Source organism: Mesoplodon mirus (genome assembly GCF_964341445.2).
Source record: "Mesoplodon mirus genome assembly, contig: SUPER_3_unloc_2, whole genome shotgun sequence".
NCBI lineage: Eukaryota > Metazoa > Chordata > Mammalia > Artiodactyla > Ziphiidae > Mesoplodon > Mesoplodon mirus.
In genome coordinates, this window is record NW_028295808.1 from 752018 (window position 1) to 779270 (window position 27253).

The 27253-nt window shown below is 53.9% G+C and overlaps 1 protein-coding gene and 2 pseudogenes across 3 annotated transcripts; all 3 read right to left on the bottom strand.

The window, feature by feature from the left end:
* Positions 1-8442: 8442 nt before the first annotated feature.
* On the bottom strand, positions 8443-10220 carry LOC309801698 (Golgi-associated RAB2 interactor protein 4-like; annotated as a pseudogene). Its single transcript has 2 exons — positions 9502-10220; positions 8443-9153 (listed from the first exon to the last, which is right to left on the bottom strand). The product of its transcript is annotated as a Golgi-associated RAB2 interactor protein 4-like (transcript).
* A 3657-nt stretch (positions 10221-13877) lies between these two features.
* LOC309801699 (Golgi-associated RAB2 interactor protein 4-like) lies at positions 13878-15786 on the bottom strand (the record flags this gene model as incomplete). The annotated part of the gene is made up of 2 exons (XM_082646769.1): positions 13878-13901; positions 15121-15786. 2 exons carry the CDS (start codon positions 15784-15786, stop codon positions 13878-13880), a joined length of 690 nt encoding a protein of 229 aa, XP_082502895.1.
* Positions 15783-26945, bottom strand: LOC309801700 (Golgi-associated RAB2 interactor protein 4-like; annotated as a pseudogene). The gene is made up of 2 exons: positions 26174-26945; positions 15783-15792 (listed from the first exon to the last, which is right to left on the bottom strand). The product of its transcript is annotated as a Golgi-associated RAB2 interactor protein 4-like (transcript).
* Between the last annotated feature and the right edge of the window lie 308 nt (positions 26946-27253).

Genomic DNA, 27253 nt, shown 5'->3' on the forward strand with positions numbered 1-27253 from the left:
CTGTCTCCTCCACCATCTGTGGACCTCTGTGCGGGACCGGGGTGGCACACTGTCTGAAAGTTGTTGCACCGAGGTAGCTCCCTCTCTGCACCATCACCTGCCACCTTGAGCAAGTCCTTCAAATGCTCTGAACTTCCGCTTGCTTATCCGCAATGTGGAAAGACGTGAGAATCAGAAGGGGGCACACACATTCAAGAACTTTATAAACAGCTAAGGGCTATGCACGTGTTGTTTTTCCCGTAAATTTATTTTATTATTTATTTTTGGCTTCTCTTGTTGGGGAGCACGGGCTCTAGGCGTGCGGGCTTCGGTAGTTGTGGCTCGCGGGCTCTAGAGCACAGGCTCAGTAGTTGTGGCGCACGGGCTTAGTTGCTCCGTGGCATGCGGGATCTTCCTGGACCAGGGCTCGAACCCGGGTCCCCTGCGTCGGCAGGCGGATTCTTAACCACTGTGCCACCAGGGAAGTCCCTGTGCACGTGTTTTTAATGCATTTTCTTCCTTCAGACTAGTGTTTCCCTGCACTTGCCTGTGTGGAAATCATCAGATCAAAGGAGTGTGATGTGATCTTTTTGTAATTTCTCCTCCTTGGGTCCAAGGAAAAGCTGGTGGAGAGTAAAGCATTAATTGCGGCTCCCTGCAGCTCCTAGTCTTCTGGGAAACTCTGGGTTAATTCTGGGGTCAGGAACCTTGTTTGGCCAGGGGAAACAGTGCATATGTGTAGGTCTTGGGCTGGCTCCCTTTCTCATCAGTGCTCCCCACCAAGTGCCCACCATTCCGTCCACCAACAGAAGAGACCTCTCCCCAGCCTCCCGTGATGAGGTCTGTGGAAGTCACAAACTGGAGGTCCAATCAACAAGGATGCTCTGACCTAACAAATACTCTCCCTCATGTGAGGTTTAAGGATTTGGTTTTGGAGCCCCAGAAGAAAAAAGTTCCTGCAGATTTGGTGTGGAGAAACCCTTGTGAGCAGGGCATTCAAAAGTTGAATTAGTGGCTGGAGGAGGACTGGATGCTGGACGTTCCAGGAGTGAACGCTGGAATTCCAGGTGGGAGCCTGTTTCTGGCCGCAGCCCGGGTCATGCCAGAGGCTAGAGGTAGAAGCCTGGGAGCCAGACACAGCTCAAGGGTGGACTGGATGCTCTCGAGATAAGGCCAGCTAAGAGCTGTGAGCTCACTGAAGTTCGAAAACCGGCTCCCGGCCCCCACCCCTCCCTCCCCTCAATCTAGTAAAATTGATGCTCATCTCTGTAGTGTTGGAACATGATGGTAAGGATGGTGGTGCCGCGGGTTCTTGTGCTGGTCCTAGCTCAGGCTTGTTTGCTTGCTTCCTTCGCATACTACAGACAGGGCTTTGCATAGAGAAGTGGGCTGGTGGATCACTGTTCTGCAAAGATCCCATTGTGCGACTGCAGCAGGTTACCTTCTCTGAGCCTCAGTGTTCTCATCTGTAAAATGGGCATATCGTTCCTTCTTTTCCTAATAACCAAACAAGAGTTCTTGTACTTTACCTTAAATAAATGTCCTTTAAAGATGCCAAGCCTTTCTGACATCATTTTTGTGCATAAATACAAGTGATTAAAAGAGAAAGGCATTGGCCAATAACTTCATCACAACTGCCACAGTGATTGTAGGACCATCCTGATTTCAGAGTTAGTAAAATGTGAAAACTACAACACCTGTGTACCTACCATCTTGCTTCAGAGACAGAACAATTCCCAGCAGCACTAACAGCCTTGTGTCAACCTCCTTGACTTAGCCTTTCCACCCTAGAGAAAACTGTCCTCCATTTTGCGTTGACTCTTCCCTCAGGTTTAGCTACCGTTTTTTTAAACATGGACCCTATGCAATCCGTTGTTTGAGCTTGTTTCAGAATGGTTCCATGAGTGGAACTGTATCCCATTCTTCTGATGTTTTTAAAAACCATGAGAAGTTGATCTATGCTAATGTGTGTAGCTCATTTATTTTTCACTATTGAATATGCCAATCTCATCCTATCCTGCTGTATGAATTCTGCTGATGGAAATTTGGGCTGTTGCCCGTGTTGTGCTGTTAAGTTATTTTTGCTCTAAACATTCTCAGAGTTGTTTCTTAGACCATGTGTGATTCTCCAGGGTATATACCTGGGCAGGGAACGGCTAAGTCTAGATGAGAGTGCTTGCTGTTCTGATTGCTAGCTAATACTGCCGCCCTTATTTCTGTCCACTGAATAGCCCGAGGGGACATGAGTCCTGTTCTGGCTCTGTTTACAGACCTTCAGGGGGAATAAGCGTTTATAAAAAGAATAGGGGGGGGGATTCCCTGCTGGCGCAGTGGTTGAGAGTCCACCTGAGGATGCAGGGAACATGAGTTCGTGCCCCGGTCCTGGATGATCCCACAGGCTGCGGAGCGGCTGGGCCCGTGAGCCATGGCCGCTGGGCCTGCGTGTCCGGAGCCTGTGCTCCGTGACGGGAGAGGCCACAACAGTGAGTGGCCCGCGTACCGCAAAAAAAAAAAAAAAGAGAGAAAGAATAGGGGGATAGTGAAGGAGAGCTTCCAAGACCATAGTCTGACTTTGAGCCATGGCCCTGGGGGGCAAAGCCAGAAAGGAGTGGAAGCCAGATGGAGCAGTGCTGTTGGCGCTGAGCATGCGTGTGAGGTGGGGCTGCCCTTGCCTGGACACTGGGTCTCAGACTGTGGCACAGCTGACATCACAGAATCCACTGTGAGGCTACGGCTGGGCTTCGGGACCTAGAAATTCAGACAAAACACTGCCTGCATTCTCAGACTGTTTAAATTGCAGTAAGGAAGCTGAAATGGGCTCTCCAGGGGTATTTCCCAGAGCCCTGGTCCCCTTTGCAGCTCCCAGCTCTAGGTCCTATTGATGGGCTTCAACGGTCACTGGCTCCGTGATCTCAGATGTCACACCAGTGATTTCCAGGCCCTGGCCACTCTCTGCTGTCTCTGTCATGGCCTCCACTCGGGTCCCTTCCACTGGCTCCGCCAGGATGCTCCCATGTTTATTTCGTGATGAGGCCACTGTCTTTTTTGTAAGTCTGGCTCTCACATTCCTGAAGAAAGAGCTGATCCTGCTGAGTATGTTGGTGGTGGGACCTGAACGCGCTGGAGATAAGCTCCTGCCCGATTTGTGCCAGGTCTTGGACTCACTGGTGATAGGAGCACGGCTGATGCCTTTGGGAGCAGTGCCCTGCACGCTGCCCCCCGGGCTGCCGTGGCCTTTGGCCTTTTGGTCCTCTCTAGTGGCTCTGCGGCCGCCTGAGCACGGGCCAGCTGCTTTGGGGATTGTCTTGCTCCCCGCTGCCTTGTGGTGGCTTTCCACGGAACTGCAGAGCTTGGGGCTCGTCAGAGCTCTGTCCTCTCCCCAGTGCTCCCTCCTCTCCCTTCTTCCCTTGCGGGCCTGGGACACTCTCTGTGAGCTGCCATCCTGTTCGCTCACTTTGCCTTCCTGTGGCAAGCTTGAGACGAGGGTGCCCTCATCGTCCTTGTCGGCTCTTGCTTTGACGGTCTTGCTGGTAGGTTCTGCTCCGACCACAGTCATGCCGGCCCCTGGTGAGAGGCTGGTGGACGTGCTGGAAGCATACTCTGAATTGTTCTCAGCACCTGCCAAGGCCGTTTTCCCGCTCCTCAGGGATGTTGTGGCAGTGTCCCCAGTGGCTCTGTTGGTTTTGCTTCCTCCGGGCCCGTCGCTGGCTGTGGCTGCTACGGCCGTGCTCCGCTCTTCAGCGGCAGGAGACTTGATCACTGCCGTGCTCAAAGCACCCGCTGCGGTGCCTCCTGCCACCCCTGCTGTCGCCACCTTTCTCGTTGACTGCGATGCTGACGCTTTGTCGAGCCCTGTAGTAGGTTTTGCTTTCGCAGTGGCCACATCGGGCATGGTATCGGGCTTGTGGGAGTCCAGTTGGATTCCGTGCCCCCCAGCGAAAGCTGCAGGCGTGGCCCCGGCCACCTCAGGGCACGTGTGCAGGCTGCTGACGTTCACCTGGTCCTGATGCCCCTTTCCTTGGAAATCCTCCACGGCCGGTCTCCTCCCGTCCTGCTCCTCCTCGAACACAGGCATGCAGGGCATGTTCCAGACGGGAATGGCATAGGTGTTGCTTTCACTGTCCACTGGTGGTCGCAGGAGGTAAATCAGCTGTTCCCACTCGGCGGAGACGTCTTCCCGCGCGTCCAGAGGGGGACACAGCTGCATGTAGAAGTAGCGGCCAGTGGCAAGCTTCACGCGCAGCTGTTGTTTCTCACGATTGTGAGTGGAGATCCTCACGAACTCCAAGGGAAGGAGCCTGGTGAGCTCTAAGCTCTTTGCAGCCTTGTGGCTCTTGCCCTTGGTGGCCTGGCTGCACTCGGCATGCTTTTCACAGCCGGTGGCCCGTTGGGCCAGCAGCATGATGTCTGGGAGCGGGAGGACGGGGCTGGTGGATGTGATGCCCATGGTCACCAGGCCGCCCCAGTTGTGCACGTCAATCGCTTCTCCCCTCTTCGTGACCTGGATGAAGTCGCTCTCGAATATCGGCGCGTACTTGAAATGGTCGTATTCGCCCTTGTGCAGTTGCTGCTGCAGATTCCCCGTGGTGGTGTTGAACAGGTCCACCCAGGTGCTGCTCCGGGCCGTGTGATTCGGGAGCAGAGAGTCCCCACTCATGGCTGTCTTTGATCACGACAGGCAGCGCGGTTAAGGCGGCTCCCTGGCTCTTCCCTCCCTCGGCCTCACTGGCAGAAGAGCGAGCTGCGATGCTCCTGCGTCACACACGCGGCCCTGTGGCAGGTCTTCCAAGCCCGCCCCACAGGCCCCCACGTTTGCCTCCGGGTCTCCCAGAGGCAGGGGTGTGGGTAGGGGCCCAGATGATCACAGTTGGGACGCTGTAGGGCGCCTTCAGCCCAGGCTGAATCTCTTCAAGTGTGTCGAGAGGTACGGTAGGCTCCCCCTCCACCTCACCTCACTTCTGCTTCTGGGTTTTTATGTCCCCAAGAGGCTGTGGTGAACTTCCATCCTAGTGAGAGAAGTAACCACTTTGTCAGCCTAACCACCTGGCACAGCCTATTTATCCTCTGATGCCCTTTGTGACCTATCAGTGTCACAAAGCCCTTTGTGACCTATCACTGTCACAGAGCCCTTTGCCTCATCCCCCAGCTGCCCCCTCAGGGCAGGGACCCCATCCTCCCCCAAACACCCCATTGCCCCCGTGGAGGACAGGCCCATCCTGCCAGGGACTCAGGTGCGTTACCAAAATAAAAATGTCTTCAAGTGGGAAAGTTTTGTGTGGGTCCTTTTTCTTTTCCTCCCCCAAATTCAGCTACTGGATGAAATCTATAGCAATGTAAGATGATGGGATCAATTTGAACCATTTAAGCTCATGGTTTAATTGTATCGAATAGGGCAGAGTTGGCAGTGGCGGTCCTTAGTCTGTCCTTTCATAAAATCTCAGTAAACGTGGACGATGGTGAGTGCCAGTTCCCCTGTGAAGCCTTCCCTAACCCAGAACTCCTTCCCATGCCCCAGACCCCCTCCTCTGAATAGATCCAGTCCCCAAACACACGTCTCTCATTGTATTTGTCACTCAGAGTTGTGATCATGACTTGTGCTGTCCTGTCTCCTCCACCATCTGTGTACCTCTGTGCGGGACCGGGGTGGCACACTGTCTGAAAGTTGTTGCACCGAGGTAGCTCCCTCTCTGCACCATCACCTGCCACCTTGAGCAAGTCCTTCAAATGCTCTGAACTTCCGCTTGCTTATCCGCAAAGTGGAAAGACGTGAGAATCGGAAGGGGGCACACACATTCAAGAACTTTATAAACAGCTATGGGCTATGCACGTGTTGTTTTTCCCGTAAATTTATTTTATTATTTATTTTTGGCTTCTCTTGTTGGGGAGCACGGGCTCTAGGCGTGCGGGCTTCGGTAGTTGTGGCTCGCAGGCTGTAGAGCACAGGCTCAGTAGTTTTGGTGCACGGGCTTCGTTGCTCCGTGGCATGTGGGATCTTCCTGGACCAGGGCTCGAACTTGGGTCCCCTGCGTCGGCAGGCGGATTCTTAACCACTGCTCCACCAGGGAAGTCACTGTGCACGTGTTTTTAATGCATTTTCTTCCTTCAGACTAGTGTTTCCCTGCACTTGCCTGTGTGGAAATCATCAGATCAAAGGAGTGTGATGTGATCTTTTTGTAATTTCTCCTCCTTGGGTCCAAGGAAAAGCTGGTGGAGAGTAAAGCATTAATTGCGGCTCCCTGCAGCTCCTAGTCTTCTGGGAAACTCTGGGTTAATTCTGGGGTCAGGAACCTTGTTTGGCCAGGGGAAACAGTGCATATGTGTAGGTCTTGGGCTGGCTCCCTTTCTCATCAGTGCTCCCCACCAAGTGCCCACCATTCCGTCCACCAACAGAAGAGACCTCTCCCCAGCCTCCCGTGATGAGGTCTGTGGAAGTCACAAACTGGAGGTCCAATCAACAAGGATGCTCTGACCTAACAAATACTCTCCCTCATGTGAGGTTTAAGGATTTGGTTTTGGAGCCCCAGAAGAAAAAAGTTCCTGCAGATTTGGTGTGGAGAAACCCTTGTGAGCAGGGCATTCAAAAGTTGAATTAGTGGCTGGAGGAGGACTGGATGCTGGACGTTCCAGGAGTGAACGCTGGAATTCCAGGTGGGAGCCTGTTTCTGGCCGCAGCCCGGGTCATGCCAGAGGCTAGAGGTAGAAGCCTGGGAGCCAGACACAGCTCAAGGGTGGACTGGATGCTCTCGAGATAAGGCCAGCTAAGAGCTGTGAGCTCACTGAAGTTCGAAAACCGGCTCCCGGCCCCCACCCCTCCCTCCCCTCAATCTAGTAAAATTGATGCTCATCTCTGTAGTGTTGGAACATGATGGTAAGAATGGTGGTGCCGCGGGTTCTTGTGCTGGTCCTAGCTCAGGCTTGTTTGCTTGCTTCCTTCGCATACTACAGACAGGGCTTTGCATAGAGAAGTGGGCTGGTGGATCACTGTTCTGCAAAGATCCCATTGTGCGACTGCAGCAGGTTACCTTCTCTGAGCCTCAGTGTTCTCATCTGTAAAATAGGCATATCGTTCCTTCTTTTCCTAATAACCAAACAAGTGTTCTTGTACTTTACCTTAAATAAATGTCCTTTAAAGATGCCAAGCCTTTCTGACATCATTTTTGTGCATAAATACAAGTGATTAAAAGAGAAAGGCATTGGCCAATAACTTCATCACAACTGCCACGGTGATTGTAGGACCATCCTGATTTCAGAGTTAGTAAAATGTGAAAACTACAACACCTGTGTACCTACCATCTTGCTTCAGAGACAGAACAATTCCCAGCAGCACTAACAGCCTTGTGTCAACCTCCTTGACCTAGCCTTTCCACCCTAGAGAAAACTGTCCTCCATTTTGTGTTTACTTTTCCCTCAGGTTTAGCTACCGTCTTTTTAAACATGGACCCTATGCAATCCGTTGTTTGAGCTTGTTTCAGAATGGTTCCATGAGTGGAACTGTATCCCATTCTTTTGATGTTTTTAAAAACCATGAGAAGTTGATCTATGCTAATGTGTGTAGCTGATTTATTTTTCACTATTGAATATTCCAATCTCATCCTATCCTGCTGTATGAATTCTGCTGATGGAAATTTGGGCTGTTGCCCGTGTTGTGCTGTTAAGTTATTTTTGCTCTAAACATTCTCAGAGTTGTTTCTTAGACCATGTGTGTTTCTCCAGGGTATATACCTGGGCAGGGAACGGCTAAGTCTAGATGAGAGTGCTTGCTGTTCTGATTGCTAGCTAATACTGCCGCCCTTATTTCTGTCCACTGAATAGCCCGAGGGGACATGAGTCCTGTTCTGGCTCTGTTTACAGACCTTCAGGTGGAATAAGCATTTATAAAAAGAATAGGGGGAGGGATTCCCTGGTGGCGCAGTGGTTGAGAGTCCACCTGAGGATGCAGGGAATATGAGTTCGTGCCCCGGTCCTGGAAGATCCCACAGGCCGCGGAGCGGCTGGGCCCGTTAGCCATGGCCGCTGGGCCTGCGCGTCCGGACCCTGTGCTCCGTGACGGGAGAGGCCACAACAGTGAGTGGCCCGCGTACCGCAAAAAAAAAAAAAAAATGAATAGCGGGATAGTGAAGGAGAGCTTCCCAGACCATAGTCTGACTTTGAGCCATGGCCCTGGGGGGCAAAGCCAGAAAGGAGTGGAAGCCAGATGGAGCAGTGCTGTTGGCGCTGAGCATGCGTGTGAGGTGGGGCTGCCCTTGCCTGGACACTGGGTCTCAGACTGTGGCACAGCTGACATCACAGAATCCACTGTGAAGCTACGGCTGGGCTTCGGGACCTAGAAATTCAGACAAAACACTGCCTGCGTTCTCAGACTGTATGTTTTTTTTATTTAAATTGCAGTAAGGAAGCTGAAATGGGCTCTCCAGGGGTATTTCCCAGAGCCCTGGTCCCCTTTGCAGCTCCCAGCTCTAGGTCCTATTGATGGGCTTCAACGGTCACTGGCTCCATGGTCTCAGATGTCACACCGGTGATTTCCAGGCCCTGGCCACTCTCTGCTGTCTCTGTCATGGCCTCCACTCGGGTCCCTTCCACTGGCTCCGCCAGGATGCTCCCATGTTTATTTCGTGATGAGGCCACTGTCTTTTTTGTAAGTCTGGCTCTCACATTCCTGAAGAAAGAGCTGATCCTGCTGAGTATGTTGGTGGTGGGACCTGAACGCGCTGGAGATAAGCTCCTGCCCGATTTGTGCGAGGTCTTGGACTCACTGGTGATAGGAGCACGGCTGATGCCTTTGGGAGCAGTGCCCTGCTCGCTGCCCCCCGGGCTGCCGTGGCCTTTGGCCTTTTGGTCCTCTCTAGTGGCTCTGCGGCCGCCTGAGCACGGGCCAGCTGCTTTGGGGATTGTCTTGCTCCCCGCTGCCTTGTGGTGGCTTTCCACGGAACTGCAGAGCTTGGGGCTCGTCAGAGCTCTGTCCTCTCCCCAGTGCTCCCTCCTCTCCCTTCTTCCCTTGCGGGCCTGGGACACTCTCTGTGAGCTGCCATCCTGTTCGCTCACTTTGCCTTCCTGTGGCAAGCTTGAGACGAGGGTCCCCTCATCGTCCTTGTCGGCTCTTGCTTTGACAGTCTTGCTGGTAGGTTCTGCTCCGACCACAGTCATGCCGGCCCCTGGGGAGAGGCTGGTGGACGTGCTGGAAGCATACTCTGAATTGTTCTCAGCACCTGCCAAGGCCGTTTTCCCGCTCCTCAGGGATGTTGTGGCAGTGTCCCCAGTGGCTCTGTTGGTTTTGCTTCCTCCGGGCCCGTCGCTGGCTGTGGCTGCTACGGCCGTGCTCCGCTCTTCAGCGGCAGGAGACTTGATCACTGCCGTGCTCAAAGCACCCGCTGCGGTGCCTCCTGCCACCCCTGCTGTCTCCACCTTTGTCATTGACTGCGATGCTGACGCTTTGTCGAGCTCTGTAGTAGGTTTTGCTTTCGCAGTGGACACATCGGGCATGGTATCGGGCTTGTGGGAGTCCAGTTGGATTCCGTGCCCCCCAGCAAAAGCTGCAGGCGTTGCCCCGGCCACCTCAGGGCACGTGTGCAGGCTGCTGACGCCTGGTCCTGATGCCCCTTTCCTTGGAAATCCTCCACGGCCGGGCTCCTCCCGTCCTGCTCCTCCTCGAACACAGGCATGCAGGGCATGTCCCAGACGGGAACGGCATAGGTGTTGCTTTCACTGTCCACTGGTGGTCGCAGGAGGTAAATCAGCTGTTCCCACTCGGCGAAGAGGTCTTCCCGCGTGTCCAGAGGGGGACACAGCTGCAGGTAGAAGCAGCGGCCAGTGGCAAGCTTCACGCGCAGCTGCTCTTTCTCACGATTGTGAGTGGAGATCCTCACGAACTCCAAGGGAAGGAGCCTGGTGAGCTCTAAGGTCTTTGCAGCCTTGTGGCTCTTGCCCTTGGTGGCCTGGCTGCACTCGGCGTGCTTTTCACAGCCGGTGGCCCGTTGGGCCAGCAGCATGATGTCTGGGAGCGGGAGGACGGGGCTGGTGGATGTGATGCCCATGGTCACCAGGCCGCCCCAGTTGTGCACGTCAATCGCTTCTCCCCTCTTCGTGACCTGGATGAAGTCGCTCTCGAATATCGGCGCATACTTGAAATGGTCGTATTCGCCCTTGTGTAGTTGCTGCTGCAGCTTCCCCGTGGTGGTGTTGAACAGGTCCACCCAGGTGCTGCTCCGGGCCGTGTGATACGGGAGCAGAGAGTCCCCACTCATGGCTGTCTTTGATCACGACAGGCAGCGCGGTTAAGGCGGCTCCCTGGCTCTTCCCTCCCTCGGCCTCACTGGCAGAAGAGCAAGCTGCGATGCTCCTGCGTCACACAGGCGGCCCCGTTGCAGGTCTTCCAAGCCCGCCCCACAGGCCCCCACGTTTGCCTCCGGGTCTCCCATAGGCAGGGGTGTGTGTAGGGACACAGATGATCACAGTTGGGACGCTGTAGGGTGCCTGGAGCCCAGGCTGAATCTCTTCAAGTGTGTCGAGAGGTACGGTAGGCTCCCCCTCCGCCTCACCTCACTTCTGCTTCTGGGTTTTTATCTCCCCAAGAGGCTGTGGTGAACTTCCGTCCTAGTGAGAGAAGTAACCACTTTGTCAGCCTAACCCCCTGGCACAGCCTATTTATCCTCTGAGGCCCTTTCACAAAGCCCTTTGTGACCTATCACTGTCACAGAGCCCTTTGCCTCATCCCCCAGCTGCCCCCTCAGGGCAGGGCCCCCATCCTCTCCCAAACACCCCATTGCCCCCGCGGAGGACAGGCCCATCCTGCCAGGGACTCAGGTGCGTTACCAAAATAAAAATGTCTTCAAGTGGGAAAGTTTTGTGTGGGTCCTTTTTCTTTTCCTCCCCCAAATTCAGCTACTGGATGAAATCTATAGCAATGTAAGACGATGGGATCAATTTGAACCATTTAAGCTCATGGTTTAATTGTATCGAATAGGGCAGAGTTGGCAGTGGCGGTCCTTAGTCTGTCCTTTCATAAAATCTCAGTAAACGTGGACGATGGTGAGTGCCAGTTCCCCTGTGAAGCCTTCCCTAACCCAGAACTCCTTCCCATGCCCCAGACCCCCTCCTCTGAATAGATCCAGTCCCCAAACACACGTCTCTCATTGTATTTGTCACTCACAGTTGTGATCATGACTCGTGCTGTCCTGTCTCCTCCACCATCTGTGTACCTCTGTGCGGGACCGGGGTGGCACACTGTCTGAAAGTTGTTGCACCGAGGTAGCTCCCTCTCTGCACCATCACCTGCCACCTTGAGCAAGTCCTTCAAATGCTCTGAACTTCCGCTTGCTTATCCGCAATGTGGAAAGACGTGAGAATCAGAAGGGGGCACACACATTCAAGAACTTTATAAACAGCTAAGGGCTATGCACGTGTTGTTTTTCCCGTAAATTTATTTTATTATTTATTTTTGGCTTCTCTTGTTGGGGTGCACGGGCTCTAGGCGTGCGGGCTTCGGTAGTTGTGGCTCGCGGGCTCTAGAGCACAGGCTCAGTAGTTGTGGCGCACGGGCTTAGTTGCTCCGTGGCATGCGGGATCTTCCTGGACCAGGGCTCGAACCCGGGTCCCCTGCGTCGGCAGGCGGATTCTTAACCACTGTGCCACCAGGGAAGTCCCTGTGCACGTGTTTTTAATGCATTTTCTTCCTTCAGACTAGTGTTTCCCTGCACTTGCCTGTGTGGAAATCATCAGATCAAAGGAGTGTGATGTGATCTTTTTGTAATTTCTCCTCCTTGGGTCCAAGGAAAAGCTGGTGGAGAGTAAAGCATTAATTGCGGCTCCCTGCAGCTCCTAGTCTTCTGGGAAACTCTGGGTTAATTCTGGGGTCAGGAACCTTGTTTGGCCAGGGGAAACAGTGCATATGTGTAGGTCTTGGGCTGGCTCCCTTTCTCATCAGTGCTCCCCACCAAGTGCCCACCATTCCGTCCACCAACAGAAGAGACCTCTCCCCAGCCTCCCGTGATGAGGTCTGTGGAAGTCACAAACTGGAGGTCCAATCAACAAGGATGCTCTGACCTAAAAAATACTCTCCCTCATGTGAGGTTTAAGGATTTGGTTTTGGAGCCCCAGAAGAAAAAAGTTCCTGCAGATTTGGTGTGGAGAAACCCTTGTGAGCAGGGCATTCAAAAGTTGAATTAGTGGCTGGAGGAGGACTGGATGCTGGACGTTCCAGGAGTGAACGCTGGAATTCCAGGTGGGAGCCTGTTTCTGGCCGCAGCCCGGGTCATGCCAGAGGCTAGAGGTAGAAGCCTGGGAGCCAGACACAGCTCAAGGGTGGACTGGATGCTCTCGAGATAAGGCCAGCTAAGAGCTGTGAGCTCACTGAAGTTCGAAAACCGGCTCCCGGCCCCCACCCCTCCCTCCCCTCAATCTAGTAAAATTGATGCTCATCTCTGTAGTGTTGGAACATGATGGTAAGGATGGTGGTGCCGCGGGTTCTTGTGCTGGTCCTAGCTCAGGCTTGTTTGCTTGCTTCCTTCGCATACTACAGACAGGGCTTTGCATAGAGAAGTGGGCTGGTGGATCACTGTTCTGCAAAGATCCCATTGTGCGACTGCAGCAGGTTACCTTCTCTGAGCCTCAGTGTTCTCATCTGTAAAATGGGCATATCGTTCCTTCTTTTCCTAATAACCAAACAAGAGTTCTTGTACTTTACCTTAAATAAATGTCCTTTAAAGATGCCAAGCCTTTCTGACATCATTTTTGTGCATAAATACAAGTGATTAAAAGAGAAAGGCATTGGCCAATAACTTCATCACAACTGCCACAGTGATTGTAGGACCATCCTGATTTCAGAGTTAGTAAAATGTGAAAACTACAACACCTGTGTACCTACCATCTTGCTTCAGAGACAGAACAATTCCCAGCAGCACTAACAGCCTTGTGTCAACCTCCTTGACTTAGCCTTTCCACCCTAGAGAAAACTGTCCTCCATTTTGCGTTGACTCTTCCCTCAGGTTTAGCTACCGTTTTTTTAAACATGGACCCTATGCAATCCGTTGTTTGAGCTTGTTTCAGAATGGTTCCATGAGTGGAACTGTATCCCATTCTTCTGATGTTTTTAAAAACCATGAGAAGTTGATCTATGCTAATGTGTGTAGCTCATTTATTTTTCACTATTGAATATGCCAATCTCATCCTATCCTGCTGTATGAATTCTGCTGATGGAAATTTGGGCTGTTGCCCGTGTTGTGCTGTTAAGTTATTTTTGCTCTAAACATTCTCAGAGTTGTTTCTTAGACCATGTGTGATTCTCCAGGGTATATACCTGGGCAGGGAACGGCTAAGTCTAGATGAGAGTGCTTGCTGTTCTGATTGCTAGCTAATACTGCCGCCCTTATTTCTGTCCACTGAATAGCCCGAGGGGACATGAGTCCTGTTCTGGCTCTGTTTACAGACCTTCAGGGGGAATAAGCGTTTATAAAAAGAATGGGGGGGGGGATTCCCTGCTGGCGCAGTGGTTGAGAGTCCACCTGAGGATGCAGGGAACATGAGTTCGTGCCCCGGTCCTGGATGATCCCACAGGCTGCGGAGCGGCTGGGCCCGTGAGCCATGGCCGCTGGGCCTGCGTGTCCGGAGCCTGTGCTCCGTGACGGGAGAGGCCACAACAGTGAGTGGCCCGCGTACCGCAAAAAAAAAAAAAAAGAGAGAAAGAATAGGGGGATAGTGAAGGAGAGCTTCCAAGACCATAGTCTGACTTTGAGCCATGGCCCTGGGGGGCAAAGCCAGAAAGGAGTGGAAGCCAGATGGAGCAGTGCTGTTGGCGCTGAGCATGCGTGTGAGGTGGGGCTGCCCTTGCCTGGACACTGGGTCTCAGACTGTGGCACAGCTGACATCACAGAATCCACTGTGAGGCTACGGCTGGGCTTCGGGACCTAGAAATTCAGACAAAACACTGCCTGCATTCTCAGACTGTTTAAATTGCAGTAAGGAAGCTGAAATGGGCTCTCCAGGGGTATTTCCCAGAGCCCTGGTCCCCTTTGCAGCTCCCAGCTCTAGGTCCTATTGATGGGCTTCAACGGTCACTGGCTCCGTGATCTCAGATGTCACACCAGTGATTTCCAGGCCCTGGCCACTCTCTGCTGTCTCTGTCATGGCCTCCACTCGGGTCCCTTCCACTGGCTCCGCCAGGATGCTCCCATGTTTATTTCGTGATGAGGCCACTGTCTTTTTTGTAAGTCTGGCTCTCACATTCCTGAAGAAAGAGCTGATCCTGCTGAGTATGTTGGTGGTGGGACCTGAACGCGCTGGAGATAAGCTCCTGCCCGATTTGTGCGAGGTCTTGGACTCACTGGTGATAGGAGCACGGCTGATGCCTTTGGGAGCAGTGCCCTGCACGCTGCCCCCCGGGCTGCCGTGGCCTTTGGCCTTTTGGTCCTCTCTAGTGGCTCTGCGGCCGCCTGAGCACGGGCCAGCTGCTTTGGGGATTGTCTTGCTCCCCGCTGCCTTGTGGTGGCTTTCCACGGAACTGCAGAGCTTGGGGCTCGTCAGAGCTCTGTCCTCTCCCCAGTGCTCCCTCCTCTCCCTTCTTCCCTTGCGGGCCTGGGACACTCTCTGTGAGCTGCCATCCTGTTCGCTCACTTTGCCTTCCTGTGGCAAGCTTGAGACGAGGGTGCCCTCATCGTCCTTGTCGGCTCTTGCTTTGACGGTCTTGCTGGTAGGTTCTGCTCCGACCACAGTCATGCCGGCCCCTGGTGAGAGGCTGGTGGACGTGCTGGAAGCATACTCTGAATTGTTCTCAGCACCTGCCAACGCCGTTTTCCCGCTCCTCAGGGATGTTGTGGCAGTGTCCCCAGTGGCTCTGTTGGTTTTGCTTCCTCCGGGCCCGTCGCTGGCTGTGGCTGCTACGGCCGTGCTCCGCTCTTCAGCGGCAGGAGACTTGATCACTGCCGTGCTCAAAGCACCCGCTGCGGTGCCTCCTGCCACCCCTGCTGTCGCCACCTTTCTCGTTGACTGCGATGCTGACGCTTTGTCGAGCCCTGTAGTAGGTTTTGCTTTCGCAGTGGCCACATCGGGCATGGTATCGGGCTTGTGGGAGTCCAGTTGGATTCCGTGCCCCCCAGCGAAAGCTGCAGGCGTGGCCCCGGCCACCTCAGGGCACGTGTGCAGGCTGCTGACGTTCACCTGGTCCTGATGCCCCTTTCCTTGGAAATCCTCCACGGCCGGTCTCCTCCCGTCCTGCTCCTCCTCGAACACAGGCATGCAGGGCATGTTCCAGACGGGAATGGCATAGGTGTTGCTTTCACTGTCCACTGGTGGTCGCAGGAGGTAAATCAGCTGTTCCCACTCGGCGAAGACGTCTTCCCGCGCGTCCAGAGGGGGACACAGCTGCATGTAGAAGTAGCGGCCAGTGGCAAGCTTCACGCGCAGCTGTTGTTTCTCACGATTGTGAGTGGAGATCCTCACGAACTCCAAGGGAAGGAGCCTGGTGAGCTCTAAGCTCTTTGCAGCCTTGTGGCTCTTGCCCTTGGTGGCCTGGCTGCACTCGGCATGCTTTTCACAGCCGGTGGCCCGTTGGGCCAGCAGCATGATGTCTGGGAGCGGGAGGACGGGGCTGGTGGATGTGGTGCCCATGGTCACCAGGCCGCCCCAGTTGTGCACGTCAATCGCTTCTCCCCTCTTCGTGACCTGGATGAAGTCGCTCTCGAATATCGGCGCGTACTTGAAATGGTCGTATTCGCCCTTGTGCAGTTGCTGCTGCAGATTCCCCGTGGTGGTGTTGAACAGGTCCACCCAGGTGCTGCTCCGGGCCGTGTGATTCGGGAGCAGAGAGTCCCCACTCATGGCTGTCTTTGATCACGACAGGCAGCGCGGTTAAGGCGGCTCCCTGGCTCTTCCCTCCCTCGGCCTCACTGGCAGAAGAGCGAGCTGCGATGCTCCTGCGTCACACACGCGGCCCTGTGGCAGGTCTTCCAAGCCCGCCCCACAGGCCCCCACGTTTGCCTCCGGGTCTCCCAGAGGCAGGGGTGTGGGTAGGGGCCCAGATGATCACAGTTGGGACGCTGTAGGGCGCCTTCAGCCCAGGCTGAATCTCTTCAAGTGTGTCGAGAGGTACGGTAGGCTCCCCCTCCACCTCACCTCACTTCTGCTTCTGGGTTTTTATGTCCCCAAGAGGCTGTGGTGAACTTCCATCCTAGTGAGAGAAGTAACCACTTTGTCAGCCTAACCACCTGGCACAGCCTATTTATCCTCTGATGCCCTTTGTGACCTATCAGTGTCACAAAGCCCTTTGTGACCTATCACTGTCACAGAGCCCTTTGCCTCATCCCCCAGCTGCCCCCTCAGGGCAGGGCCCCCATCCTCCCCCAAACACCCCATTGCCCCCGTGGAGGACAGGCCCATCCTGCCAGGGACTCAGGTGCGTTACCAAAATAAAAATGTCTTCAAGTGGGAAAGTTTTGTGTGGGTCCTTTTTCTTTTCCTCCCCCAAATTCAGCTACTGGATGAAATCTATAGCAATGTAAGATGATGGGATCAATTTGAACCATTTAAGCTCATGGTTTAATTGTATCGAATAGGGCAGAGTTGGCAGTGGCGGTCCTTAGTCTGTCCTTTCATAAAATCTCAGTAAACGTGGACGATGGTGAGTGCCAGTTCCCCTGTGAAGCCTTCCCTAACCCAGAACTCCTTCCCATGCCCCAGACCCCCTCCTCTGAATAGATCCAGTCCCCAAACACACGTCTCTCATTGTATTTGTCACTCAGAGTTGTGATCATGACTTGTGCTGTCCTGTCTCCTCCACCATCTGTGTACCTCTGTGCGGGACCGGGGTGGCACACTGTCTGAAAGTTGTTGCACCGAGGTAGCTCCCTCTCTGCACCATCACCTGCCACCTTGAGCAAGTCCTTCAAATGCTCTGAACTTCCGCTTGCTTATCCGCAAAGTGGAAAGACGTGAGAATCGGAAGGGGGCACACACATTCAAGAACTTTATAAACAGCTATGGGCTATGCACGTGTTGTTTTTCCCGTAAATTTATTTTATTATTTATTTTTGGCTTCTCTTGTTGGGGAGCACGGGCTCTAGGCGTGCGGGCTTCGGTAGTTGTGGCTCGCAGGCTGTAGAGCACAGGCTCAGTAGTTTTGGTGCACGGGCTTCGTTGCTCCGTGGCATGTGGGATCTTCCTGGACCAGGGCTCGAACTTGGGTCCCCTGCGTCGGCAGGCGGATTCTTAACCACTGCTCCACCAGGGAAGTCACTGTGCACGTGTTTTTAATGCATTTTCTTCCTTCAGACTAGTGTTTCCCTGCACTTGCCTGTGTGGAAATCATCAGATCAAAGGAGTGTGATGTGATCTTTTTGTAATTTCTCCTCCTTGGGTCCAAGGAAAAGCTGGTGGAGAGTAAAGCATTAATTGCGGCTCCCTGCAGCTCCTAGTCTTCTGGGAAACTCTGGGTTAATTCTGGGGTCAGGAACCTTGTTTGGCCAGGGGAAACAGTGCATATGTGTAGGTCTTGGGCTGGCTCCCTTTCTCATCAGTGCTCCCCACCAAGTGCCCACCATTCCGTCCACCAACAGAAGAGACCTCTCCCCAGCCTCCCGTGATGAGGTCTGTGGAAGTCACAAACTGGAGGTCCAATCAACAAGGATGCTCTGACCTAACAAATACTCTCCCTCATGTGAGGTTTAAGGATTTGGTTTTGGAGCCCCAGAAGAAAAAAGTTCCTGCAGATTTGGTGTGGAGAAACCCTTGTGAGCAGGGCATTCAAAAGTTGAATTAGTGGCTGGAGGAGGACTGGATGCTGGACGTTCCAGGAGTGAACGCTGGAATTCCAGGTGGGAGCCTGTTTCTGGCCGCAGCCCGGGTCATGCCAGAGGCTAGAGGTAGAAGCCTGGGAGCCAGACACAGCTCAAGGGTGGACTGGATGCTCTCGAGATAAGGCCAGCTAAGAGCTGTGAGCTCACTGAAGTTCGAAAACCGGCTCCCGGCCCCCACCCCTCCCTCCCCTCAATCTAGTAAAATTGATGCTCATCTCTGTAGTGTTGGAACATGATGGTAAGAATGGTGGTGCCGCGGGTTCTTGTGCTGGTCCTAGCTCAGGCTTGTTTGCTTGCTTCCTTCGCATACTACAGACAGGGCTTTGCATAGAGAAGTGGGCTGGTGGATCACTGTTCTGCAAAGATCCCATTGTGCGACTGCAGCAGGTTACCTTCTCTGAGCCTCAGTGTTCTCATCTGTAAAATAGGCATATCGTTCCTTCTTTTCCTAATAACCAAACAAGTGTTCTTGTACTTTACCTTAAATAAATGTCCTTTAAAGATGCCAAGCCTTTCTGACATCATTTTTGTGCATAAATACAAGTGATTAAAAGAGAAAGGCATTGGCCAATAACTTCATCACAACTGCCACGGTGATTGTAGGACCATCCTGATTTCAGAGTTAGTAAAATGTGAAAACTACAACACCTGTGTACCTACCATCTTGCTTCAGAGACAGAACAATTCCCAGCAGCACTAACAGCCTTGTGTCAACCTCCTTGACCTAGCCTTTCCACCCTAGAGAAAACTGTCCTCCATTTTGTGTTTACTTTTCCCTCAGGTTTAGCTACCATCTTTTTAAACATGGACCCTATGCAATCCGTTGTTTGAGCTTGTTTCAGAATGGTTCCATGAGTGGAACTGTATCCCATTCTTTTGATGTTTTTAAAAACCATGAGAAGTTGATCTATGCTAATGTGTGTAGCTGATTTATTTTTCACTATTGAATATTCCAATCTCATCCTATCCTGCTGTATGAATTCTGCTGATGGAAATTTGGGCTGTTGCCCGTGTTGTGCTGTTAAGTTATTTTTGCTCTAAACATTCTCAGAGTTGTTTCTTAGACCATGTGTGTTTCTCCAGGGTATATACCTGGGCAGGGAACGGCTAAGTCTAGATGAGAGTGCTTGCTGTTCTGATTGCTAGCTAATACTGCCGCCCTTATTTCTGTCCACTGAATAGCCCGAGGGGACATGAGTCCTGTTCTGGCTCTGTTTACAGACCTTCAGGGGGAATAAGCATTTATAAAAAGAATAGGGGGAGGGATTCCCTGGTGGCGCAGTGGTTGAGAGTCCACCTGAGGATGCAGGGAATATGAGTTCGTGCCCCGGTCCTGGAAGATCCCACAGGCCGCGGAGCGGCTGGGCCCGTTAGCCATGGCCGCTGTGCCTGCGCGTCCGGACCCTGTGCTCCGTGACGGGAGAGGCCACAACAGTGAGTGGCCCGCGTACCGCAAAAAAAAAAAAAAAAAAATGAATAGCGGGATAGTGAAGGAGAGCTTCCCAGACCATAGTCTGACTTTGAGCCATGGCCCTGGGGGGCAAAGCCAGAAAGGAGTGGAAGCCAGATGGAGCAGTGCTGTTGGCGCTGAGCATGCGTGTGAGGTGGGGCTGCCCTTGCCTGGACACTGGGTCTCAGACTGTGGCACAGCTGACATCACAGAATCCACTGTGAAGCTACGGCTGGGCTTCGGGACCTAGAAATTCAGACAAAACACTGCCTGCGTTCTCAGACTGTATGTTTTTTTTATTTAAATTGCAATAAGGAAGCTGAAATGGGCTCTCCAGGGGTATTTCCCAGAGCCCTGGTCCCCTTTGCAGCTCCCAGCTCTAGGTCCTATTGATGGGCTTCAACGGTCACTGGCTCCATGGTCTCAGATGTCACACCGGTGATTTCCAGGCCCTGGCCACTCTCTGCTGTCTCTGTCATGGCCTCCACTCGGGTCCCTTCCACTGGCTCCGCCAGGATGCTCCCATGTTTATTTCGTGATGAGGCCACTGTCTTTTTTGTAAGTCTGGCTCTCACATTCCTGAAGAAAGAGCTGATCCTGCTGAGTATGTTGGTGGTGGGACCTGAACGCGCTGGAGATAAGCTCCTGCCCGATTTGTGTGAGGTCTTGGACTCACTGGTGATAGGAGCACGGCTGATGCCTTTGGGAGCAGTGCCCTGCTCGCTGCCCCCCGGGCTGCCGTGGCCTTTGGCCTTTTGGTCCTCTCTAGTGGCTCTGCGGCCGCCTGAGCACGGGCCAGCTGCTTTGGGGATTGTCTTGCTCCCCGCTGCCTTGTGGTGGCTTTCCACGGAACTGCAGAGCTTGGGGCTCGTCAGAGCTCTGTCCTCTCCCCAGTGCTCCCTCCTCTCCCTTCTTCCCTTGCGGGCCTGGGACACTCTCTGTGAGCTGCCATCCTGTTCGCTCACTTTGCCTTCCTGTGGCAAGCTTGAGACGAGGGTCCCCTCATCGTCCTTGTCGGCTCTTGCTTTGACGGTCTTGCTGGTAGGTTCTGCTCCGACCACAGTCATGCCGGCCCCTGGGGAGAGGCTGGTGGACGTGCTGGAAGCATACTCTGAATTGTTCTCAGCACCTGCCAAGGCCGTTTTCCCGCTCCTCAGGGATGTTGTGGCAGTGTCCCCAGTGGCTCTGTTGGTTTTGCTTCCTCCGGGCCCGTCGCTGGCTGTGGCTGCTACGGCCGTGCTCCGCTCTTCAGCGGCAGGAGACTTGATCACTGCCGTGCTCAAAGCACCCGCTGCGGTGCCTCCTGCCACCCCTGCTGTCTCCACCTTTGTCGTTGACTGCGATGCTGACGCTTTGTCGAGCTCTGTAGTAGGTTTTGCTTTCGCAGTGGACACATCGGGCATGGTATCGGGCTTGTGGGAGTCCAGTTGGATTCCGTGCCCCCCAGCAAAAGCTGCAGGCGTTGCCCCGGCCACCTCAGGGCACGTGTGCAGGCTGCTGACGCCTGGTCCTGATGCCCCTTTCCTTGGAAATCCTCCACGGCCGGGCTCCTCCCGTCCTGCTCCTCCTCGAACACAGGCATGCAGGGCATGTCCCAGACGGGAACGGCATAGGTGTTGCTTTCACTGTCCACTGGTGGTCGCAGGAGGTAAATCAGCTGTTCCCACTCGGCGAAGAGGTCTTCCCGCGCGTCCAGAGGGGGACACAGCTGCAGGTAGAAGCAGCGGCCAGTGGCAAGCTTCACGCGCAGCTGCTCTTTCTCACGATTGTGAGTGGAGATCCTCACGAACTCCAAGGGAAGGAGCCTGGTGAGCTCTAAGGTCTTTGCAGCCTTGTGGCTCTTGCCCTTGGTGGCCTGGCTGCGCTCGGCGTGCTTTTCACAGCCGGTGGCCCGTTGGGCCAGCAGCATGATGTCTGGGAGCGGGAGGACGGGGCTGGTGGATGTGATGCCCATGGTCACCAGGCCGCCCCAGTTGTGCACGTCAATCGCTTCTCCCCTCTTCGTGACCTGGATGAAGTCGCTCTCGAATATCGGCGCATACTTGAAATGGTCGTATTCGCCCTTGTGTAGTTGCTGCTGCAGCTTCCCCGTGGTGGTGTTGAACAGGTCCACCCAGGTGCTGCTCCGGGCCGTGTGATACGGGAGCAGAGAGTCCCCACTCATGGCTGTCTTTGATCACGACAGGCAGCGCGGTTAAGGCGGCTCCCTGGCTCTTCCCTCCCTCGGCCTCACTGGCAGAAGAGCGAGCTGCGATGCTCCTGCGTCACACAGGCGGCCCCGTTGCAGGTCTTCCAAGCCCGCCCCACAGGCCCCCACGTTTGCCTCCGGGTCTCCCAGAGGCAGGGGTGTGGGTAGGGGCACAGATGATCACAGTTGGGACGCTGTAGGGTGCCTGGAGCCCAGGCTGAATCTCTTCAAGTGTGTCGAGAGGTACGGTAGGCTCCCCCTCCGCCTCACCTCACTTCTGCTTCTGGGTTTTTATCTCCCCAAGAGGCTGTGGTGAACTTCCGTCCTAGTGAGAGAAGTAACCACTTTGTCAGCCTAACCCCCTGGCACAGCCTATTTATCCTCTGAGGCCCTTTCACAAAGCCCTTTGTGACCTATCACTGTCACAGAGCCCTTTGCCTCATCCCCCAGCTGCCCCCTCAGGGCAGGGCCCCCATCCTCTCCCAAACACCCCATTGCCCCCGCGGAGGACAGGCCCATCCTGCCAGGGACTCAGGTGCGTTACCAAAATAAAAATGTCTTCAAGTGGGAAAGTTTTGTGGGGGTCCTTTTTCTTTTCCTCCCCCAAATTCAGCTACTGGATGAAATCTATAGCAATGTAAGACGATGGGATCAATTTGAACCATTTAAGCTCATGGTTTAATTGTATCGAATAGGGCAGAGTTGGCAGTGGCGGTCCTTAGTCTGTCCTTTCATAAAATCTCAGTAAACGTGGACGATGGTGAGTGCCAGTTCCCCTGTGAAGCCTTCCCTAACCCAGAACTCCTTCCCATGCCCCAGACCCCCTCCTCTGAATAGATCCAGTCCCCAAACACACGTCTCTCATTGTATTTGTCACTCAGAGTTGTGATCATGACTCGTGCTGTCCTGTCTCCTCCACCATCTGTGTACCTCTGTGCGGGACCGGGGTGGCACACTGTCTGAAAGTTGTTGCACCGAGGTAGCTCCCTCTCTGCACCATCACCTGCCACCTTGAGCAAGTCCTTCAAATGCTCTGAACTTCCGCTTGCTTATCCGCAATGTGGAAAGACGTGAGAATCAGAAGGGGGCACACACATTCAAGAACTTTATAAACAGCTAAGGGCTATGCACGTGTTGTTTTTCCCGTAAATTTATTTTATTATTTATTTTTGGCTTCTCTTGTTGGGGAGCACGGGCTCTAGGCGTGCGGGCTTCGGTAGTTGTGGCTCGCGGGCTCTAGAGCACAGGCTCAGTAGTTGTGGCGCACGGGCTTAGTTGCTCCGTGGCATGTGGGATCTTCCTGGACCAGGGCTCGAACCCGGGTCCCCTGCGTCGGCAGGCGGATTCTTAACCACTGCGCCACCAGGGAAGTCCCTGTGCACGTGTTTTTAATGCATTTTCTTCCTTCAGACTAGTGTTTCCCTGCACTTGCCTGTGTGGAAATCATCAGATCAAAGGAGTGTGATGTGATCTTTTTGTAATTTCTCCTCCTTGGGTCCAAGGAAAAGCTGGTGGAGAGTAAAGCATTAATTGCAGCTCCCTGCAGCTCCTAGTCTTCTGGGAAACTCTGGGTTAATTCTGGGGTCAGGAACCTTGTTTGGCCAGGGGAAACAGTGCATATGTGTAGGTCTTGGGCTGGCTCCCTTTCTCATCAGTGCTCCCCACCAAGTGCCCACCATTCCGTCCACCAACAGAAGAGACCTCTCCCCAGCCTCCCGTGATGAGGTCTGTGGAAGTCACAAACTGGAGGTCCAATCAACAAGGATGCTCTGACCTAACAAATACTCTCCCTCATGTGAGGTTTAAGGATTTGGTTTTGGAGCCCCAGAAGAAAAAAGTTCCTGCAGATTTGGTGTGGAGAAACCCTTGTGAGCAGGGCATTCAAAAGTTGAATTAGTGGCTGGAGGAGGACTGGATGCTGGACGTTCCAGGAGTGAACGCTGGAATTCCAGGTGGGAGCCTGTTTCTGGCCGCAGCCCGGGTCATGCCAGAGGCTAGAGGTAGAAGCCTGGGAGCCAGACACAGCTCAAGGGTGGACTGGATGCTCTCGAGATAAGGCCAGCTAAGAGCTGTGAGCTCACTGAAGTTCGAAAACCGGCTCCCGGCCCCCACCCCTCCCTCCCCTCAATCTAGTAAAATTGATGCTCATCTCTGTAGTGTTGGAACATGATGGTAAGAATGGTGGTGCCGCGGGTTCTTGTGCTGGTCCTAGCTCAGGCTTGTTTGCTTGCTTCCTTCGCATACTACAGACAGGGCTTTGCATAGAGAAGTGGGCTGGTGGATCACTGTTCTGCAAAGATCCCATTGTGCGACTGCAGCAGGTTACCTTCTCTGAGCCTCAGTGTTCTCATCTGTAAAATAGGCATATCGTTCCTTCTTTTCCTAATAACCAAACAAGTGTTCTTGTACTTTACCTTAAATAAATGTCCTTTAAAGATGCCAAGCCTTTCTGACATCATTTTTGTGCATAAATACAAGTGATTAAAAGAGAAAGGCATTGGCCAATAACTTCATCACAACTGCCACGGTGATTGTAGGACCATCCTGATTTCAGAGTTAGTAAAATGTGAAAACTACAACACCTGTGTACCTACCATCTTGCTTCAGAGACAGAACAATTCCCAGCAGCACTAACAGCCTTGTGTCAACCTCCTTGACCTAGCCTTTCCACCCTAGAGAAAACTGTCCTCCATTTTGTGTTTACTTTTCCCTCAGGTTTAGCTACCATCTTTTTAAACATGGACCCTATGCAATCCGTTGTTTGAGCTTGTTTCAGAATGGTTCCATGAGTGGAACTGTATCCCATTCTTTTGATGTTTTTAAAAACCATGAGAAGTTGATCTATGCTAATGTGTGTAGCTGATTTATTTTTCACTATTGAATATTCCAATCTCATCCTATCCTGCTGTATGAATTCTGCTGATGGAAATTTGGGCTGTTGCCCGTGTTGTGCTGTTAAGTTATTTTTGCTCTAAACATTCTCAGAGTTGTTTCTTAGACCATGTGTGTTTCTCCAGGGTATATACCTGGGCAGGGAACGGCTAAGTCTAGATGAGAGTGCTTGCTGTTCTGATTGCTAGCTAATACTGCCGCCCTTATTTCTGTCCACTGAATAGCCCGAGGGGACATGAGTCCTGTTCTGGCTCTGTTTACAGACCTTCAGGGGGAATAAGCATTTATAAAAAGAATAGGGGGAGGGATTCCCTGGTGGCGCAGTGGTTGAGAGTCCACCTGAGGATGCAGGGAATATGAGTTCGTGCCCCGGTCCTGGAAGATCCCACAGGCCGCGGAGCGGCTGGGCCCGTTAGCCATGGCCGCTGTGCCTGCGCGTCCGGACCCTGTGCTCCGTGACGGGAGAGGCCACAACAGTGAGTGGCCCGCGTACCGCAAAAAAAAAAAAAAAAAAATGAATAGCGGGATAGTGAAGGAGAGCTTCCCAGACCATAGTCTGACTTTGAGCCATGGCCCTGGGGGGCAAAGCCAGAAAGGAGTGGAAGCCAGATGGAGCAGTGCTGTTGGCGCTGAGCATGCGTGTGAGGTGGGGCTGCCCTTGCCTGGACACTGGGTCTCAGACTGTGGCACAGCTGACATCACAGAATCCACTGTGAAGCTACGGCTGGGCTTCGGGACCTAGAAATTCAGACAAAACACTGCCTGCGTTCTCAGACTGTATGTTTTTTTTATTTAAATTGCAATAAGGAAGCTGAAATGGGCTCTCCAGGGGTATTTCCCAGAGCCCTGGTCCCCTTTGCAGCTCCCAGCTCTAGGTCCTATTGATGGGCTTCAACGGTCACTGGCTCCATGGTCTCAGATGTCACACCGGTGATTTCCAGGCCCTGGCCACTCTCTGCTGTCTCTGTCATGGCCTCCACTCGGGTCCCTTCCACTGGCTCCGCCAGGATGCTCCCATGTTTATTTCGTGATGAGGCCACTGTCTTTTTTGTAAGTCTGGCTCTCACATTCCTGAAGAAAGAGCTGATCCTGCTGAGTATGTTGGTGGTGGGACCTGAACGCGCTGGAGATAAGCTCCTGCCCGATTTGTGTGAGGTCTTGGACTCACTGGTGATAGGAGCACGGCTGATGCCTTTGGGAGCAGTGCCCTGCTCGCTGCCCCCCGGGCTGCCGTGGCCTTTGGCCTTTTGGTCCTCTCTAGTGGCTCTGCGGCCGCCTGAGCACGGGCCAGCTGCTTTGGGGATTGTCTTGCTCCCCGCTGCCTTGTGGTGGCTTTCCACGGAACTGCAGAGCTTGGGGCTCGTCAGAGCTCTGTCCTCTCCCCAGTGCTCCCTCCTCTCCCTTCTTCCCTTGCGGGCCTGGGACACTCTCTGTGAGCTGCCATCCTGTTCGCTCACTTTGCCTTCCTGTGGCAAGCTTGAGACGAGGGTCCCCTCATCGTCCTTGTCGGCTCTTGCTTTGACGGTCTTGCTGGTAGGTTCTGCTCCGACCACAGTCATGCCGGCCCCTGGGGAGAGGCTGGTGGACGTGCTGGAAGCATACTCTGAATTGTTCTCAGCACCTGCCAAGGCCGTTTTCCCGCTCCTCAGGGATGTTGTGGCAGTGTCCCCAGTGGCTCTGTTGGTTTTGCTTCCTCCGGGCCCGTCGCTGGCTGTGGCTGCTACGGCCGTGCTCCGCTCTTCAGCGGCAGGAGACTTGATCACTGCCGTGCTCAAAGCACCCGCTGCGGTGCCTCCTGCCACCCCTGCTGTCTCCACCTTTGTCGTTGACTGCGATGCTGACGCTTTGTCGAGCTCTGTAGTAGGTTTTGCTTTCGCAGTGGACACATCGGGCATGGTATCGGGCTTGTGGGAGTCCAGTTGGATTCCGTGCCCCCCAGCAAAAGCTGCAGGCGTTGCCCCGGCCACCTCAGGGCACGTGTGCAGGCTGCTGACGCCTGGTCCTGATGCCCCTTTCCTTGGAAATCCTCCACGGCCGGGCTCCTCCCGTCCTGCTCCTCCTCGAACACAGGCATGCAGGGCATGTCCCAGACGGGAACGGCATAGGTGTTGCTTTCACTGTCCACTGGTGGTCGCAGGAGGTAAATCAGCTGTTCCCACTCGGCGAAGAGGTCTTCCCGCGCGTCCAGAGGGGGACACAGCTGCAGGTAGAAGCAGCGGCCAGTGGCAAGCTTCACGCGCAGCTGCTCTTTCTCACGATTGTGAGTGGAGATCCTCACGAACTCCAAGGGAAGGAGCCTGGTGAGCTCTAAGGTCTTTGCAGCCTTGTGGCTCTTGCCCTTGGTGGCCTGGCTGCGCTCGGCGTGCTTTTCACAGCCGGTGGCCCGTTGGGCCAGCAGCATGATGTCTGGGAGCGGGAGGACGGGGCTGGTGGATGTGATGCCCATGGTCACCAGGCCGCCCCAGTTGTGCACGTCAATCGCTTCTCCCCTCTTCGTGACCTGGATGAAGTCGCTCTCGAATATCGGCGCATACTTGAAATGGTCGTATTCGCCCTTGTGTAGTTGCTGCTGCAGCTTCCCCGTGGTGGTGTTGAACAGGTCCACCCAGGTGCTGCTCCGGGCCGTGTGATACGGGAGCAGAGAGTCCCCACTCATGGCTGTCTTTGATCACGACAGGCAGCGCGGTTAAGGCGGCTCCCTGGCTCTTCCCTCCCTCGGCCTCACTGGCAGAAGAGCGAGCTGCGATGCTCCTGCGTCACACAGGCGGCCCCGTTGCAGGTCTTCCAAGCCCGCCCCACAGGCCCCCACGTTTGCCTCCGGGTCTCCCAGAGGCAGGGGTGTGGGTAGGGGCACAGATGATCACAGTTGGGACGCTGTAGGGTGCCTGGAGCCCAGGCTGAATCTCTTCAAGTGTGTCGAGAGGTACGGTAGGCTCCCCCTCCGCCTCACCTCACTTCTGCTTC